The sequence below is a fragment of the Phodopus roborovskii genome, unplaced genomic scaffold, assembly GCF_943737965.1.
Source record: "Phodopus roborovskii unplaced genomic scaffold, PHOROB, whole genome shotgun sequence".
NCBI lineage: Eukaryota > Metazoa > Chordata > Mammalia > Rodentia > Cricetidae > Phodopus > Phodopus roborovskii.
In genome coordinates, this window is record NW_026126434.1 from 24,141,522 (window position 1) to 24,160,349 (window position 18,828).

Below are 18,828 nucleotides of genomic sequence, written 5' to 3' on the forward strand. Positions count from 1 at the left end.
GCTGCAGCACGTGAGCGTTCCTGTTTTTTGCAAACCTGAGTCTGCCCCATCCGGCACACCTGGGACACACTCTTCAGTAGAGTACATTCATTCCACACCATTCCCCCTCATTAGCCTGTGGCGCTGATCACCCCAAGGGTGGCACTCTTGAGAACTGTTGTCCAAAGAGCTCCCTTAGAGCTCTAGAGCTGGAAGACTCTCAGAGATCCTAAGGATCCCTCCTGCCACGCCCAGCCTGAGTGGATTCCCAGATCTTGTAAGGCGCCTATCCCATTGCCTTGATATAAGCTGCTCCGGAGTTAAGCCACGTGTCCCTTCTCAATCTCCCAGCTATCTCCAGGCTCAAGTCCACCTTCTCAGAGTCACTCAGGGGCAGACTTGCTGCTGCACTGACTCTCCTCTTTTCAGCACCCACACAGTAATTCCAGTCTCTCCCGTGTTCCATCTCCTGACCCTGCCCTTTGGAGTGCCTGTGGTCACAGAGTCCAGGTTCACAGATTGGTGGCAGAGGCCAACATTGTCAAGTGTGCAGTGTCTTGGTGAGAGTCCAGGGGCACCAGCTCTGAGAAGGGAGAAAGGACTCCTGTTGCTTAGGGAACAGATCAGAAAGAGGAAGAGAGGATTGAGACTCAGTTGGTGGAGTGAGTGCCAAGGCCCTAGCTTTAACCCCAGCACCAGAAAAAGTGAACAGAAAGAGGAAACACATTGTAAGGAATGCTTGATTGGATTACTTAAATGGAGTACATTGTAGGTATAATTAATTGCTTGCTGACAATAGCTTTAACTGCACACTTGGTATGCACTAAACACACTTCATGCAACATACTGAATCTTGCCAGGAGCATACGTGTGTGTTTTTGCTTTTTGTCTGTTTTCTGTTTTTTGAGATGGTTTCTATGTGGCTTTGGAGGCTGTCCTGGAAGTAGCTCTTGTAGACCAGCCTGGTCTTGAACTCACAGAGATCCACCTGCCTCTGCCTCCCTAGTGCTGGGATTAAAGGCATGCACCACCACTGCCTGGCTCTTTTTTGCTTTATTGAGATAGGGTTTCATCATGTCTCCTGCCTGGCCCAGAACTCACAGAGATCCATCTGCATTTGAGTGCTGGGATTAAAGGTGTGCACCACAACACCTGGATATGCATGTACGAACGTATCAGATACCCTATAGGACCTGGAAATCCTTAGTCTACGCAGTCTGGCTATGGATTCCCAGGGATCTGCCTGTTTCTACTTCCCCAGTTCTAGGATTGCACATTCTAATTTCTAAGCAAGGGTTTTACTATGTAGCTCTGGCTTGTCTAGAACTTGCTGTGTAGGCCAGTTTGGTCTCAAAATCACGTTGATCTATCTACCTGTCTCTGCCACAGGAGTACTAGGATCAAAGGAGTGTGCCATCTTGCCTGGCAATGTTTTTTAAATTTACATTTTTTTAATTTACTTGGTATGTGTGTGTGGAGAGGTGGTGTGTGTGGAGAGAGGGTGTGTGTGTATGTGGAAAGGGTGTGTGTGGGGGGTGCACACACTCTATGGTGTGCACGTGGATATTCGAAGACTATGTGCAAACTTGGTTCTTTTCTTCTACCTGTGGGCTCCAAGTATCTAATCAATGACTTGGTTTTGTGGCAAGTTTTTTTGCCTATAGAATCAACCACATGATTATAAGATTTTTAAACCTTGAAGTAACCACATGTCCCAGATAATAAGATTTTTAACCCTTAACATCTGAACGATTTTGATGTGTCTTTTTGTTTACCATGCTGGGCTAAGGGAGGGTTAGCAAAAACAACTGAAGGACAGCCGGGTGTTGGTGGCCCAAGCCTTTAATCCCAGCCCTGGGGAGGCAGAAGCAGGTGGCTCTCTCTGAGTTTGAGGCCATCCTGGTCTACAGAGCTAGTTCCAGGACAGGGTCTGAAGCAATACAGAAAAACCCTGGAGGGGGATGGGGGTCGGGGTTGACTCAAGGACAGCTCTTGAATGGTCACCATTGTCACTGTTAGCTCTGAGCTCATATGTCTTTGTGTCCACAGCCCAAGGAACTGTGGGAACATGTCTATGCAGCTGCGATTTTGGTCTTCAGGAACAGATAGGCCAATGTGGAGCTCAGAGCTGAGCCCTGCTTGGTTTCCCTTCACAGGCTGTCTCCTCTGGGGATCACTTGAGGATCTGGGAATCAACTGTGAACAGAAACTCCCTGGCTCAGAGCCCTCCCAGCAAGTGCCCCTCACCATGTTTCTTTTCCCTTTCTGTTCATGCAGCATGGAGCAGCCTCAGCCCTTTGTCACCATGTGTTGAGCCTTCTCTAGAGTGTACTGCAGTATGACTCCTGGAGACCACAGACCAAATAGTGTATCCTCTCAGCTCCAAAACAGCTTCTCTTTAGCCAGGAAGTAATACCTGTCCCACCCCTTGTTTTGCCTTAGGACATTACCTAGTGGGTTGGGTTGGTTTTGGAAGCATCTCCCCATATAATTCAGAAAGGCTTCAAACTCACATCCCTGCATCAGCCTCCAAAGTTGGGCAATGATAGTCATGGGCCAAACACCTAGACATAACATTTTGTTGAGTCTGACTTTATAGTCCATTGGGTGGACTCTGACAGCCCTGGGAAGGGTCCAGCAGGGTTATGATCTTTCTGTGGCAAGTGCCTTGCCAATGGGCTGGTTACCATGGTGGCTCCAGCCTTGGCCTCCCAGCTTTCTCAGGAAGTTAGCCTAGAAAAGGCCTTTACTTTCAACTGTAGGTTAGAGAAACTTCCTGCCTCTCAACACACGAACACACACACTGCCAGCATCAGGATGTGACTCCAGGGAGTTAGAGAGGCAGCCCAGACAGTTCACAGTGGCTCTGGCTCTCAGTAACACAGGCTAGCATGTCCTGCAGGAACACACCAAGGAGCCTATCCTCTCCTAGTCAGGGCACTGAGCCAGGCACTGTGGGGACACAGTACATCCCAAGGAAGCATCATTCCCACCCAGGTCCTTCAGCTTATCAAAGAAAGTCTAGCAGCTGACTTCTCTCTCTCTCTGCATCTGGGGGTCTAGCTAGGGCTTCAGAGATCAGGATATCTCAAGATTGCAGCCATGACACTGGTTTGCAAAGCTGATGAACAGAGCCTTAGAGGGAATTTTTACTGACTCCCCAACTGAATACCTTGTCTCCTTAAATGAACCCGAGCCAAGCCAAAGTTTTGTTTAAAAGCACAATGTAGCTGAGTCTGTGGTCTCAGCACCAGGGAGGCTAAGGCTGGAGGATCTCAAGTTCAGGCCAGCCCAGGCTGCCTCGGGATCTCTTGTCTCCATAAACAAAATGAAGAAAAACAATCTCAAAGATGGAGGAAGAAAAGTAACTGGGTTTGACACTTCTGAGCCAGCAAAAGTTGCCAGAACTTGTGCTATGATCTCCTGTATCTACTAGACATGCTTGGCAGTGGGCAGAACCTATGCATGATCTCCTGCATCTACCAGACATCCTTGGGACTGGGCAGGGCACCTCTGAGGCAGGAGATCACCCAGTCCCACCAAGCTGTTGGCCATGGTGACCTGTGGCAGCTGCATTCCCTCCTGAAGAAGGTGAGTACAGACAGGCCCCACAGCGCTCTCCTGTGGCAAACACACACAGTGACAGTCACCAAGAAACACAGGAAAGACTTTCACTTTCAGGATCCGAGGGGCAGAGGCACACCAGGATGAAGGAAGGCACTGACTCCATCCAGCCTTTGCCACTTCTGGCCTTCCAGCTTTCTGGTGGGTCCTTTCCTTTTCCCATTCCTTCCCTTTTTCCTTCCTTACTTTTCTTCTTCTTTTTTTTGAGACAGGGTCTTCTCTGTGTGGCTTTGGAGCCTATTCTGGAACTCACTTTGTAGACCAGACTGGCCTTGAATCACAGAGATCTGCCTGCCTCTGCCTCCCAAGTGCTGGGATTAAAGGAATGCACCATCACCTCACAGCTTTTTCTTTCATTTCTAAAGCAGAGTCTGACCATGTAGTCTTGGCTGTCCTGTAGAACTAGCTCTATAGACCAAGCCTGACCTGAACTCACAGCCATCTGCCTGCCTCTGCCTCCTGAGTGCTGAGATTAAAGGTGTGTCCCACCACATTCTTTTCTTTTGTTAACAGGATCTCACTGTACAGCTCTGGTTAGCTAGATACTTGCTATGTTGCCAAAATTGACTTCCAACTGTGGCGATCCTCCTGCCTCATCTTCCCAAGTCCTGGGAATACAGGCATGAACCACTTGACTTGATTTACATTTTGTAAATGAGCAACCCGGGGTAGTGGTGTAGACTGATCGATTTATCAGTCATAGATTGATGTAATCTGGACAGCAGATTTGAATGCAAGCAGAAGTGGGAAGGATAGCCAAGGTCCTGGAGCCAGACTGAGGTCAGAAAGTTGGCCTTCCTTAGTCTATCTAGTGCCCCAGAAGTCAGCTCTACACACCTCTCCACAGGGACAAGTTTCCCTTGGGGAAGCCCATCATGCTGGGTCCCTGACTTCTGCAGGAGGGAGGGTGAAGCAGGTGCTGGGCCACCTGCTTTTGATGGACATAGCGCTGGCGTTCCTCCCGGGCTCAGAACATGCCTTTTGTTCCTAGGTCTCCCTGCCTTTCTGATCCCAGGCTAAAAATTGCTTCAGTTCTTCCTGGAGTTACTCATCGACTGGTGACTAATGGTTCTTTAAATCCTTTTGTTGTTTCTCAGCCTAGGGTCTTAGGAACAAAAGTTGAAGAGGTATTCAACTGGAAGTAACCAGATGGCAGCCCTGCTTAAGCTGTACTTTCCAGAGGGTGGGCAGTATTGATTGCACAGCAGTAAAGTGGCCATGGTAACTTTGGAAACACTGTATGTCACTTACCTGTCTTCCCCACATGCAATTTGCTCCCTAAGGCACTTGCATATGCTGACTTTATTCAAATTATTATGTGCTGGGCCTGGAATGGGGCAAGATTCTGATTTTTTTTTTCCAAGCCAGAGTTTCTCTGTGTAGCTTTATAGATTAGGCTGGCCTAGAACTCAGAGCTCTGCCTGCCTCTGCCCCCTGAGTGCTGGGATTAAAGGTGTGTGCCACCACCACCTTTTAAAAAGTTTGTTTATTATGTATGTACATACTGTTCTGCCTGCATGCCAGAAGAGGGTACCAGATCTCAATATAGATTGTTGTGAGCCACCATGTGGGTGCTGGGAGTTGAACCTGGGTCCTCTGGAAGAATAGACAGTGTTCTTAACCTCTGTGCCATCTTTTTAGCCCCCACAGAAGTGTTTTCAGTGATTGCTTTCTATCAACAAGCTGGGCTATGTTGAAATTCCTTGGCTCAGTGCTGCCCTACCCTCTCGAGCCTTGCCACCTCTTACCTCCCTGTTCAAATACAATCTCTCTGCCAGCTTCCCAGACACCCACCAGTCAGTTGGCTTTCTCCCACTGGCTCTGTAGACAAAGCTGGCTTTGAACTCACAGTGATCCACCTGCCTCTGCCTCCCAAGAGCTGGGATTAAAGGTGTGGGCCACCACCACTGTAAAATTAAGTTTATATTTTGTTATATTGTGTTAAATCTTTCCACTTACGATGTTTTATGCACATTATTTTTTACCATATTCTATATATGTATACTTTTCTTGTATTCAAGACATTTTGTATATTGATACAATTTGGGATATTTATCTTGCTGCCCTTTATAGTTCTACCTCTTGTCTTGACATTTATACTCTACCTCTATTTTAGGGATTTACATGTATGTATATGTATATAGTTATATTGTTTAAGTATTTGTTCCTGCTTTACTCAGGGAAGTTTTAATCAGTCTTTTAGCTAAGTTCCTGAGTATTACAGATTATCTTTTCTGTACCTATGAGATTAGTCAGATATAGATGCTTAATCTTCAATCACTTCATAGACATGCAGAACATGGCATTTAAATGTTTTAATATTAGTACTCCATTGACATGAGACACTGTTGCTCCTGACAGCACCGTGCACTTTCCCGAAAATATGTTGGACACTGTTGTTGCTCCTGCTGGAGTCCATTCTCGCCTCAGCTATGGCCTGTTGGGCAAAGAATTGCCCCCACCTTGACCACTGATTTGGACATGCAGTCCTATGTGCTTGCAGGAGATAAATATAAAAGACTGCTTGACCTTGCCAAGTCAGGGTAAGACAGCCATTCTACCTCCCTGCTGTTGTTGTGGTCTGTCAAGTTCTCTTGGCCTTAGCCAAAACTGGGTGTACCAATGTTGCTGTGAGACCTTGAGTGACTGTCCAGGTGGCGTACTGTTTCTGTCCTTGCTGCACCTTTTGGAAGTTGTCCATCCGCACTTCCTGTCTACTCTAGTATTGTTATTTTCCTTCTCAGGTCTTGATGAGGTTGAAGATTAAACTATCACAACTATTATTCTCTCTTCCTAGTTAGATATTTTAGGTACTAGACTTACGTTTTCCAGCTTAGGACAACTCTATTGTAAACTCCATTATGCCTTCACCCTAGGACTGGATATGTAGGTCATTTTGTTCTCAATTTTCCTTTTCTTAGAGCACACTTGTTATTTACTGTTTTGTATATAGTTTTGTATTAAGCCTTTTCTTTAGACTAAAAGGGGAATTGTAGTGAGATAGTCCTTCTGTGGCACTGACCACGCCCATTAGGGGGTGGAACCATGGGCGGAAGTGACCTGTGGAAAGAGGTCGGAGAGAGAGCCGGAAAAAGCTCTCTTGCTGGTGTGACTCGGACAGGAGAGCATCAGGTTGAATTTCCTGGTGTTCATCTGTCTAGGTTGTAAGTTATTTCTCCCTGAATAAACATCTATTCGGCCTATTTGTTTATCCTGATCCTTATTTAACCGCGATACACCACCTGGTGAGAAACCCTTTCTTGAATAACCTGTACAGGCTGGTTTTGTGTGTCAATTTAATACAAGCTAGAGTCAGCAGAGAGGAAGGAGCCTCAGCAAAGGATCTCCTTGAGATCCAGCTATAAGGTGTTTTCTCAATTAGTGACCAATGAGGAAGGGCCCACCTACCCCAAGGTGGGTGGTGCCATCTGTGGGCAGATAGTTCTGGGCTCTGTAAGAACACAGGTTGAGCAAGCCATGTGGAGCAAATCAGTAAGCTGCACCCCTCAATTGCCTCTGCCTGCAGGCTCCTGCCCTGTGTGAGTTCCTGTCCTGACTTTTCCTTTAGTGATGAACTGTGATGTGGAAATGTAAGCAGAATAAACCCTTTCCTCCCCAACTTACTTTTTTGTCATGGTGTTTCATCATCCTAACTAAGCCTCTAAGACTTAACCTAAAAAAAAAAAAAAAAAAGAAAAGAAAAAAGCATAACTGTGAACAGAGTGGTGGTTTTTAATGGCTTTCATTCTCACCATGCTTTAAGACTGGATATCGAAGATCAAGGTGCCTACAGAGCCAGTATGTGAACAGAAATTGTTATTTGGCTGAGAGCTCATGACTTACATGTGGTTAAAAGACCATTATTAGAAAATTATGTATTTGCCAGGTATACACATCTTTAATCCCAGTACTTAGGAGGCAAAGGCAGGCTGGTAAATCTCTGTGACTCTGAGGGCAGCCTAGTAAGTTCCAAGGCAGCCAGGGATACGTAGTGAGTCCCTGTAATAACATGACTTTGTTGATCATGCTAACAAACACCTACAACCCCAGCACTCATGAAGCTGAGGCAGGAGAATCATTAATTGAAGACCAGCACTGACTACATAGGGAGATCACAAAACAAGGCCAGGAAGGTGGCTCAGTGGGTAAAAGCACTTGCAGCTAAGACTTGAGTTCAATCCCCAGAACCTACTTGGGAGAAGGAGAGAATCAGTTCCCCCAGACTGTCCTCTGACCTCAAAAGCACGCGCAGTTTTAGCTCTAAAGTGCAAGCCCTCCTTGACTGAGAACCCCCTCATCCCACTCCTGGAATCCATCCATCCAGGGAACAGGCATGTGGGTGCCACCCAGAGATTTCCTCCTGTCTCATTCTGTCCCTGTCAGTGAGGATGCCATGCCCAGGACACACTCCTGCCTTTATCATGCCAGGATTGCTTATGGTGTCTCTTCATAGCAATGAAACCTAACAAAGACATCATCCCAGGGTAGAAGGCAGAGAAACACTAGAAAATCATGTGGATTTTTGAAACCTCAAAGCCCACCTTCAAAGGTGCACCTCCCCCAACAGGGCCACACTTACTGGTCCTTCCCAAACAGTTCACCAACAGGGAGCCACATATTTGAATATACACAACTATGGGAACTGTGCCATTCAAACCATCACAGGCTCCTTAGGTATGGCCCAGCTGAAATCCCTGGACACTGGGCATCTGTCCTACAACAGGAAATAAAGATCTGATCCCTCAGGAGCCAAGAAACTGAGAGCAAAGTGTCCCCAACCCCTACCTAGTCTAGCTGTGTTTACTATAGGGTTTGCACTTGTGGGAACCTGAGTCTTCTGTTAGGAGTATCCTGGAGTTTACAGGCCTGGTGGTTGGATCACTCCTTTCCAGTCCTCACTGCTTTTTTCTCCTTACACTTTTGGTTTGTCTGGAGTAAAGGGGTAAAGGCTGTTGGAGAAGGAGGCTGCTTCTGAAGTTTGCCCAAGAAAAAGTAAGGGCACAAGTGGCAGACCGAGGTACTGAGGGATGAGGTCATTTGCAGGGAGGATTCCTTAGACCGGAAAGAGCCCAGGGGACAACCTCAAAGGCAGGACGAGAAAGGAGCAACTGGGCAATGGTTGGTGCTGCGGACACCATGGATGTTTTTCATTCAGTAATCCTTGTCAATGATTTGTAACCTCTGACCTCTTTATCTTCCAAGTAGTACTGGTCATTGGTGACCACAGACACATGGTCATGAAATGACTTTACTGTGATGGGAGATGTCATTCTGTGTATGTTTCTCATACTGGTTTATGAATAAAGCACTGTTGGCCAATAGGAAAGCAAGATAGGCGGGACTAGGAGTCAAGGAGGAAAAAGGAAGTAGTAAGGAGGAGCCAAGATGGAGAGTCGGGAGAAAGCAGTATGCTGGCCGGCTCCCCGGTAAGAGAAATACATAGATCAGCAGAAATGGGTTAATACTTAAGGCAGAGCTAGCCGATAAGAAACAAGTACCTGGCCAACAAAATTATATCAAATACAGAGTCTCAGTGTGTTAACTGGGGCTGGCGTGGCGGCGGCGGGACAAGACTGGCGGCGGGAGGAATAACCATACTCATTACAGATGGCGCCCACGTGGCTAATAAGAACTTCCACTTAAAAGTTAACAAAAGCTTAAAAAAGGGTTTTACAAACAAAAGAACAAACACAAACAAGGTTTCTTGATAGCAGCATTTTTCTTGGTTGGACTCTGCTTTGCGAGAAACAAGCAGATTGCACGGCTCCTTTAAGGGAAGGTTCCTGACTCAGCATAAAAAAGGAGGGGGGGACCCGCACGGCTTTTAAGAAGCACTGCTAACAATTTATTAGTGTGTATCAGAGCTGGCAATAGCAGTGACTACATCTCCAAGCCGGCAGCATGCAGACCAAGGCAGTGAGCACAGCTTTCACTGCTGGCGGTAAAATAGCCGCTGCCATCTTTTGTAAACCGTGGCAGAAACAATAAAGACTTTCATTTTAGCAATGTTGTTGTTTACCTGATAAAAGACTCGTGGCTATAAAAAGATTTACAGTACAGACAGATTCACATTAAGAAAAAGTGCTAAAAGTTTACAGTGTGTTTTAAAAAATACATAGGCTTGGGAGAAAAAAAATGGTTTTAAAAAGACAGAGAGGAGCTGGGTGTGGTGGCACACGCCTTTAATCCCAGCATTGGGGAGACAGAGGCAAGCAGATTTCTGTGATTTCAAAGTAAACCTGGTATGCAGAGTGAATTCCAGGACAGAGAAACCCTGTCTCAAAAAATAAAAAATAAAAAGTAAAAGAAACGGAGTAATAATAAAGCCACGTAAAGATGAAAAGCTCAGAGAGAATCTGGTATGGTATTATATTGTTTTTGTATTGTTTGACTGCTGAGGAAACAACAACTGTTGAAGGAAATGCTGCTGGATTAATTCAATTTATATATTTTAAAAATGCTTTAACTCAAAAATTTAAGTTCAAGGACAAGTTACTGGGGAAAAGGATTTCTATTTTTGTTTCCACAGAAAATGAAAAGCTGTGGATTCCTTCCAGACTAATGTGGTTTGATCAAGCCAGACCCCCTAAAACAGAGTTGCTGGTGATTCAACATTCAAAACAGCTTGGACAAAGCAGCCTCGCAGACTACAACCAGGATTTCTGCGTCTTCTTAGGATTCCCCCATGACAGCGCCCTTTACCAGCAGGAAGTGGTTTGAAAAGAACGACGCCCAAATTCCCAACTCCTTCTTTGTGGCTTTGACACATTTCCTGGTCTGCTTGTGAACTAAAGTGCCGTCCTCGTGTAGGATGAACTCCTGATTCTCTGGGATGGTGTCACTGCAGAGATGCATGACAAGGACATCCTTCTTTTCCTCCACAGCTAAGCAGGCCTCAGGCTGGGATATATACTCGAAAAACTGGTGCTGCCCCATCCCATGACAGAGGTACAAAAGGACCTGGTGGCCATCAACTTGGTTTTTATTAGGAGGGTTATAGTCAAGGCAGTACCCTCTGAGTCCTTTGTTCTGGAGCATTCCGAAGAAGCCAGGCCTGTCCTCCGGCACATGCAGTTCTGGGTACACTGTCTCCAGGAACCACCAGAAGTTTTTATACTGGAGCTTGGCCCGAAGCTTCTTCCTGTCTGTCACATCCCCAAAAGGTTCCAGGCGGGCCCGGGGATTGCGGTGGTAGTAGAGTTCTTTAAATTCATCCATCCACACTTTCGCAGCTCGGACACTATTGGCCAGGGCCTTGCTGCGCGAATAGGGAGCTTGCTTAGGGAAAACATGGCCTACGTGAGAGCAGGGATGTGTTTCCAGAGTGCCACCACACTGCCAGATCCTAAAGGTTTTCTCCTCCCCAGACTTCCATTCCTATATCATAAGGCCCCAGATATTCAAAATATCTCTTACTCACAGCAAACAGCCCTCCAGCCATTGTTGGAGACCTGATGACATCGATAGGGGACCACATCAATTCCTGCTCTCGTTGGGGAACCACGTGCCACGTGAATATCAGCCGCCAGTCAAAACCTCCAATCTGGGGCTCCCCGGAGTTGCCCAGGTACTCGAAGGTGTTCCAGTCAATCACATCAATAACGGGGCACACCACTGCTGACTCCTTCTCATGGATCCTCTGCAGCAAAGGCTCCAGCCACCCCTCATGGCATTCACAGTGACAGTGGAAGACAGTCTCCCACAGGACAATTAGAAAATTCTGTGCCTATTATAAAAACTCGTACTGCTCTGGATGACAAACTAGTGACAGAAGTTGAATCAAACATGATAGAAGGAAATAAAAAACGTATATTTTGGCAAACAGCTATAAATAGTCATAGGCCTAGATTGATAGTTAAGATGAATAATAGACTGTTTGACGGTCTCCTGGACACAGGGGCGGATGTAACTATCATATCTAATAAATCTTGGCCTCGAAGATGGCCCCTGCATGAGGTAAATGTTCAATTCTTAGGGATTGGAACCCTGTCTCAGGTAAAACAAAGCACAAGATGGATTGAATGTATAGGACCAGAAGGACAGAGAGGAAGGTTGAGACCATATGTGGCTGATGTAATGATAAATTTATGGGGTCGTGATCTATTACAGCAATGGAATACACAGATTAACATTCCTCCAGTATTAGATAGGAACCATAAATGACCTCATGATTGTGGAAAAAATATTATTAAGTATACAAGACAGATACCAAATATCCAGGCGGTACAAAAACAGAATACAAGTGCTGAACAAACAGAGGAACCAAAAGCCCTACCTTTAAAATGGCTAACAGAGGAACCTGTCTGGGTAGGACAATGGCCTATGACCTCTGAGAAGTTAGAAGCTTTAGAAAGCCTGGTTCAGGAACAGCTAAATGCTGGACATATTGAGGAATCAACCAGCCCTTGGAATTCTCCTGTATTTGTGATCAAAAAGAAATTTGGTAAATGGAGAATGCTTACAGACCTGAGAGCCATCAATAAAGTTATCCAGCCAATGGGCTCTCTACAGCCTGGAATGCCTCTGCCTCCCAAGTACTGAAACTTCTTAGGATTCCCCCATGACAGCGCCCTTTACCAGCAGGAAGTAGTTTGAAAAGAATGACACCCAAATTCCCAAATATTGTTTATAAATGTTTGTTTTCATTTAAATGGGCTTGGTTATAAATGGTTAATGATCATAGCCAATCTCTTTTTAAAGGTAAAAAGGGGATTATGGTATAGATATGATTACTTTGTTTTGGAATGGATTTTCATTTATTGGTACAATTTAAGGTCAATCTTATGATGTGTATATTTCTCCTTTTGTTTAGGTATTGTGTTTATATAGCTTATTTAGAAATGTAATGTATAATTTAGTACAGATTATCGATAGTTACCATTAATAGTCAAAACTTATAGTGTTAGGTTTTCTAGATATGCAGAGATGTATTTGAGATAGATAGGAATTCTTCAAACCTTTCAAAGACCTACAGAATATGGCATTTAAAATGGTTTAGGGTTTTTCATGACAATGAGGCACAATTGCTCCTGGCAACACCACCTGAGTCAGAAAGGAAGATGAAGATGGACATTGAAGAAACTCGTTACAGAGTTTGCTTCCAATATGGCAAGACTAGCCATTTGGACAAGATACTGCTCTTGTCTGGACTGTTTGACTTTATGCTGTATAAACTGGACATGCAGGACCCACCGAAAAGTGACTGCTGATTGAAGATGGACATTGCTACAGAGATCCTGCTTCATGGAAGAGTCTGCCAGACAGTCTGCAGGACACAGAGGAAAGTGACTGACAAACTGCCAATACAAGAAGACAGTTTAAAGTTTCCTGCTTTGCTAAAGAGTCTGCGAAACACACTATGGCCTATGGGCTGAAGATGGAAGATTACAAAAGAACTTCGGGTGACCAGGCAGTGAGTTGTCTCTGTCATTTCTAGAGTTTATATACTATCCTTCTGTGGTCTTTAATGGAGTTGAAGACAAATAGTTATGGTTATAGTTTTCATTAGTTAGGTTTAAAGATAAGTTACATATAGGACTTTAGATTCACAAATATAGGATAGATATAGGATAGATGATAGAATAGTTTCTTTTAGTCTTGCTAAATGTTAATGGACTAAATATTGTTAACTGTGATTCTTATTTGATAACTGTTGTATAATATATTTTGCTATGCTAAGGTTAAAACCCTTCTTTTTATTTTAGACAGAAAAGAGGAGATGATGGGAGATGTCATTCTGTATATGTTTCTCATACTGGTTTATGAATAAAGCACTGTTGGCCAATAGGAAAGCAAGATAGGCGGGACTAGGAGTCAAGGAGGAAAAAGGAAGTAGTAAGGAGGAGCCAAGATGGAGAGTCGGGAGAAAGCAGTATGCTGGCCGGCTCCCCGGTAAGAGAAATACATAGATCAGCAGAAATGGGTTAATACTTAAGGCAGAGCTAGCCGATAAGAAACAAGTACCTGGCCAACAGAATTATATATAATACAGAGTCTCAGTGTGTTATTTGGGGCTGGTGCGGTGGCGGGACAAGACCAGTGGCGGCAGGTGGAAAAACCATACTCTTACATTACTGTGTCTGTGTCTCTTGTCTCTTGTAGCCCAGATTGACCCCTGGTTTGCTATGTATCCGAGGATGACCTTAAACTTCTAATTCTCTTGCCATTTCTTCCAAAATGCTGGTATTATAGGTGTGCATCATTGCTCTAGGTAAGATTCATTGTGTTACATGAAATATGTTAAGTGCATACCAAGTGTGCAGTTAAAGCTATTGTCAGCAAGCAATTAATTATTCCATTTAATTAATTTAATTAATGTACTCCATTTAATTAATCCAATCAAGCATTCCTTACAATGTGTTTCCTCTTTCTGTTCACTTTTTCTGGTGCTGGGGTTAAAGCTAGGGCCTTGGTACTCACTCCACCAACTGAGTCTCAATCCTCTCTTCCTCTTTCTGATCTGTTCCCTAAGCAATGGGAGTCCTTTCTCCTTTCTCAGAGCTGGTGCCCCTGGACTCTCACCAAGACACTGCACACTTGACAATGCTGGCCTCTGCCACCAATCTGTGAACCTGGACTCTGTGACCACAGGCGCTCCAAAGGGCAGGGTCAGGAGATGGAACACGGGAGAGACTGGAATTACTGTGTGGGTGCTGAAAAGAGGAGAGTCAGTGCAGCAGCAAGTCTGTCCCCTGAGTGACTCTGAGAAGGTGGACTTGAGCCTGGAGATAGCTGGGAGATTGAGAAGGGACACATGGCTCAGACAGATCAGACAGCCGGGCTCACAGCTGACTGGGTTCTGCCTCCCATGCAGGCCTTGTGACTGGAGGGGTCCTTCTACTCTCTAAGGGTCTTTTTGTTTTCTCTTTATTATTATACATAACAGTCCCAGTCCCCTCTCCCTCCCATGTCCCCCACCCCCACCATCCATTCCCATGTAAGGTTCTTATAGGCCAGAGTTCGGCGGGAGCTCCTTGGAACAGCAGCTCCTAGTAGTGTCACTCAGGAGGGTGCCATGAGGAATGAATGAATGAATGGATGGGGAGTGTATCCCAGTGCTGACCCGGGTCTGCAGAGAGCCTGGGAGCCCTTGGAGGGCATGCAGCACAGAGGATCCCATCAGGGTCAGTTCTGCAGGTGAGTTATCCAGAGGGGCGTGGCCGGCCCTTGACACAGCCCACCTCTGGACTGGATGCATGCCAGAGGGACCAGAAAGCTGAACCATTTGCAAGAGGTCTGGTCAGCCAGGGTCAGGGGTGGGAGGGCTAACACTATGGCCATCCCAGCATGGAGGGTGAGTGCGGGGTGCTTTCCATCCAGAGCCCTGTAGTTCACCGCTACGTGGGCAACCGGGCAGCCATATTCCCGCTGCAGGTACTTGCTACTCTGCTTACATAAATAGAAAGATTTTAGTTTGCAGAGCAAGGATGTAGGAAAGGGGCAGAAGAATAATTCTTGCAAGCAGGATATAGAAAATCATAAAAAATGGACATTGACATGGGAGGAAAAGACAGAAATTTATGAGAACAAGAAAGGTTACTGTGGTGATGGGGCTAGTGGTCATGCTAGGCTGATCCTGTTAAATAGGGCTACTTACTGAATCATCAAACCTTTGTGGAATAACTGAAGGCTCTAAATGTACAGCCAAGAGAAAAATCAGAGTATGAAAAAAGTTTCTCACAGGTCTTGGCCCACAACAAGGATATAGGCCCCCAGCCCTGGAACAAATGATTACAGATGAACAGCCCTGTTTGGTTCACACCTGGCCAACGGACAGTCTGGGGACTTTCCAAGTCATTCTATGGTTTATCCTTTGAATAAGAACAGGTCATACCTGGGTGATCACTCAAACATGAGATCATACTTTGTAATCAATCACCTTGTGCCACATGCATGTATGCTGATTGTGGTCTCTATAAAAAGAGAGCCTGAACCATTTGGGGGGTGTGCAGCTTTCCTCGAGATTGCTGTCACCAGAGTGCACTCGTTCAATAAGCACCTCTTGCCTGTTGCATCTCCTGGTTTTTCTTCCTGCTGTTTGGACAGCCATGGGTGGGGGCTCCCGGAATGAATGAAATATTGAGCTGGAAAGACTCTGCTTGGGGCCATAGTGCTGGCATCCTCATGATAGTAGACACACTGGCAGGTGATTGCTCATTCCCTGTTGAAATCCAGGATCTGTTTCTACTCACCATGTGATACTGGACCAAAGAAGCTGAGATATTCAGAGGAAGGTGCAGTCCCTGGACGCTGAGCTCCACTTTGAGTCTGATCACTCCAGGGTGCTCTGACATTTGCTGTGATGGGACTGGAACAGCCTCACTTAAGATAGGCCTGCCCCTGTCTTAAAAGACAGCACAGTTTGCTGAGTTTCGCTTTGGAAGCAACCTGTTAGAAGGGCTGTAGCCTTGTCATCTTCCCAGAGCCTCTTCCCACAAGGCTGTCTGTGATCATTTCTGACCCATGGTGTTTCCTACTTGTGACCTGGTGGCCCTAGGAGAAAACCAGGGTGCAGTGGGTATTAGAATGGAGCCTGGAGGCACTGTAGAGTGATTGGCACGTCCTTGCCTGGCTGGTCCAGCAGGAAGATCGACCTGACCTGGCCAGCCAGGTCCTTCACTGTACCTCTTTGGTTGGACAATAAGCAAGGTGGTAGGTTCCTGTAGCCCTTCAGCTCAAGCCCAGCCACTATCCTGACCCTTGGGGGACATTAGGAAGGAGCACCTCACTCACTACCACGGACCTGCAGGGAGGATCTGGAAGGAAGACAGGTGGCCCAGAGCACTACCTGAGCTCAACCCGAGGGCTGTCCTGAGACAGTCATGTTTGGCAGACAAAATAGGGCAAATGGTTATGGGTGTACAGTACAGGGGTTCAAGTTCACAAGCACAGGGCGGTTGCTGAGACTTGAGCTCCTATTGGTTGATAAGCAATTCTCTACCCACCCCCAACTCCTATTCTTGTTCTACCCAGATGCACTGGTCTGGCGCTTTATGCTCTTACCCGTTGTTCTCTAGCTTTTGGGGCAGAGGAGGGTAGCAAGGTGACTGAGGTGAGACTGTTCTTAGGAAAGGGGGTAGAGTCCCTGAGGCAGGGACAGCCAGGGAGGATGGAGTCAGGTTGAGCTCTGAGCAGCCCCCTCACCTTGGGCAGAGGTGTGCAGGGCTCTGAGGCCCTGTGTCCTGCATCTCTTCCTCTTGCCCTTGCTGAGCCTCTGCCTTCACTGAGTCCCTGGCTGCCCTGGCCCTCTGTCCTCTAGACTGCACCAAGGGCTCAGCTTCTTAATTCAGCTGAAGACATGGTGCCCCACCTGCTCAAAGGAGGAGGCTCTTCTTAGCTTCTTCCCTCCAGAGAGGAGCCGAAGGACCTGGGGACTCTTTTAGGGTCCCTGTTGGCATTTTGCTGCTCAACCATACATAGCTCTGCAGCCCTGGACAGGGAACAGCAATGGGAAGGGTAGGGAGGACACCTCCAACATGGAGAGCCTTAGTGAGCACATGTGGGGCTGGGCTGGCACCATCAGAGTTTGTGGTGGCCTGGGGCCAGCACTATAGTCTGAGCAGCTGTTCCAAGCGGAACAGCCCTCGGGTCCAGAGCTGTTCTCTCTCTCTCTCTGTGGAGGTGGGGTGTGTATAGTCTAGAGTATAAAGTCTCATTCCCATTGCTGACTATGGGAAGAAAAGCTAGCAAGGGGGAGAATGGAGTCTTGGGCTGGGGTCCCAAGATTTGTCCCAGAGCTGCTCTAAGAAGGTCGCAGGTAGGAGGCTGGGGAGGCCTCTTGGGCCTTTTCCAGGTGTCTGTCCAGCCATGTCAGAGTATGGCTAGGGAAGTTTCTGGGCCTGACTTGTGGCCGCGGCTGTGGAGATCCCTCTAACCATGGGGCACAGACAGACCCACACACCTGGACCCTCAGCTCTGCCTCCCCGGCACTGTCTGCAATGTCTTCTGAGCTCCTGCCTTCCCAGTCTCCCACAGGCAGCCGAGAAAATAGTCATAGAAAGAGGCAGCAGAACCCTCCCCATTTTCAGATTGTGTCTCTGGCCCCAGGTCAAAGGTTTCATGGGAGGTGGGGAACCAGGTGGAACCCTTCAAGGCTTGCAGAGCAGAAAGAGGGTAAAGGGAAAGTGGGGGGTCAGGGTCCTGTCTCCCTGCCCCTCCCTCACCGCTTTTTCACTCACCTCTGCAGCAGGGGAGGGCCTGTGAAGCGGGGCTTCTGCTGTTTGGGCTCTAGACTGTAGGGTGAGAGGGAAGGGCAGGGTGAAGTCCAGTGTGCCTTGTTGCCTATTCCTCACTTACTAGGCAGCAGCTTGCCTTCCCTTCTTGCTTTCTGTGGTGCTGAGTACCCAACCCAGGGCCTTGTGCTTGTTTAACAAGTGCTCTTCCACTGAGCTGTGCCCCAAACTCCTCCTCCTCCCATGCTCATCCCCAGAGACAGGGTTTCTCTGTGTAGCCCTGGCTGTCCTGGAACTCCCTCTGTAGACCAGGCTGGCCTTGAATTCACAGAGATCCACCTGGCTCTGTCTGTAATTGCTGGGATTAAAGGCGTGTGCTACCACACTAGGGTCCAATTCTCCTGTGAAATGCTGCCCCCAGCCTCACACATCAGCAGGCCAGGAAGCCCTGCTTTGAGCTGGACACTGGACTGAAAGGGAAACCCAACATATCACATGGTGTCTAACTGACCTGAAATTTAACAATCGTGCTGGGCTGGCTGACCCATGAACCCCCAGAATCATGACCAGCTCTGAAAGTGCAGGCAAGCACTATCACACTAGGCATTTTTATGCTGGACTGAACTCAAGTCTGTCCTCAAACTTGCAAGATAAGCAAGCACTTTACCAACTGCATAATTCTGAGCTCAGTATCTCTTACATTAAAATAAAGAGCTTTTAAACTCAGTGACAGCTCTTAGTTGGCTCACAGACCCCATAGCTTTAATTTGGTTTAGTGAGCCTCTTTGTGTGCTGAGGATGAATGGCTGCCCACACGGAGTCTCAGTCTCTGCCCAGCATGTCTCAGGAGGCCCATTTTCCTGTCTGGATGATTCCCTCCAGGGCTATGAGAGGCCATTCAGAGTGGCAAGCTGCTCAATGGATGGATGTGGTTGTTCTGGGGATGGGGGGCTGTTCTCCTCAGCCCTGCTGTGGAGCCTTCTTTCTTTCTCTTCTTCACATGGAGGGAGGGAGAGCTTGCTAGCTGTATGGTAGATGCTGGCTGAGATGAGAT

At 46.8% G+C, this 18,828-nt stretch overlaps 1 protein-coding gene across 1 annotated transcript; it reads right to left on the reverse strand.

Moving 5' to 3' along the window:
• Window positions 1-265: 265 nt before the first annotated feature.
• Window positions 266-18,338, reverse strand: LOC127223901 (polypeptide N-acetylgalactosaminyltransferase 12-like). The gene is given in 6 exon segments (XM_051186586.1): window positions 266-470; window positions 10,349-10,954; window positions 10,956-11,299; window positions 16,606-16,687; window positions 17,781-17,834; window positions 18,286-18,338. Coding segments are annotated over 6 exon segments (1,344 nt in total).
• Window positions 18,339-18,828: the final 490 nt, after the last annotated feature.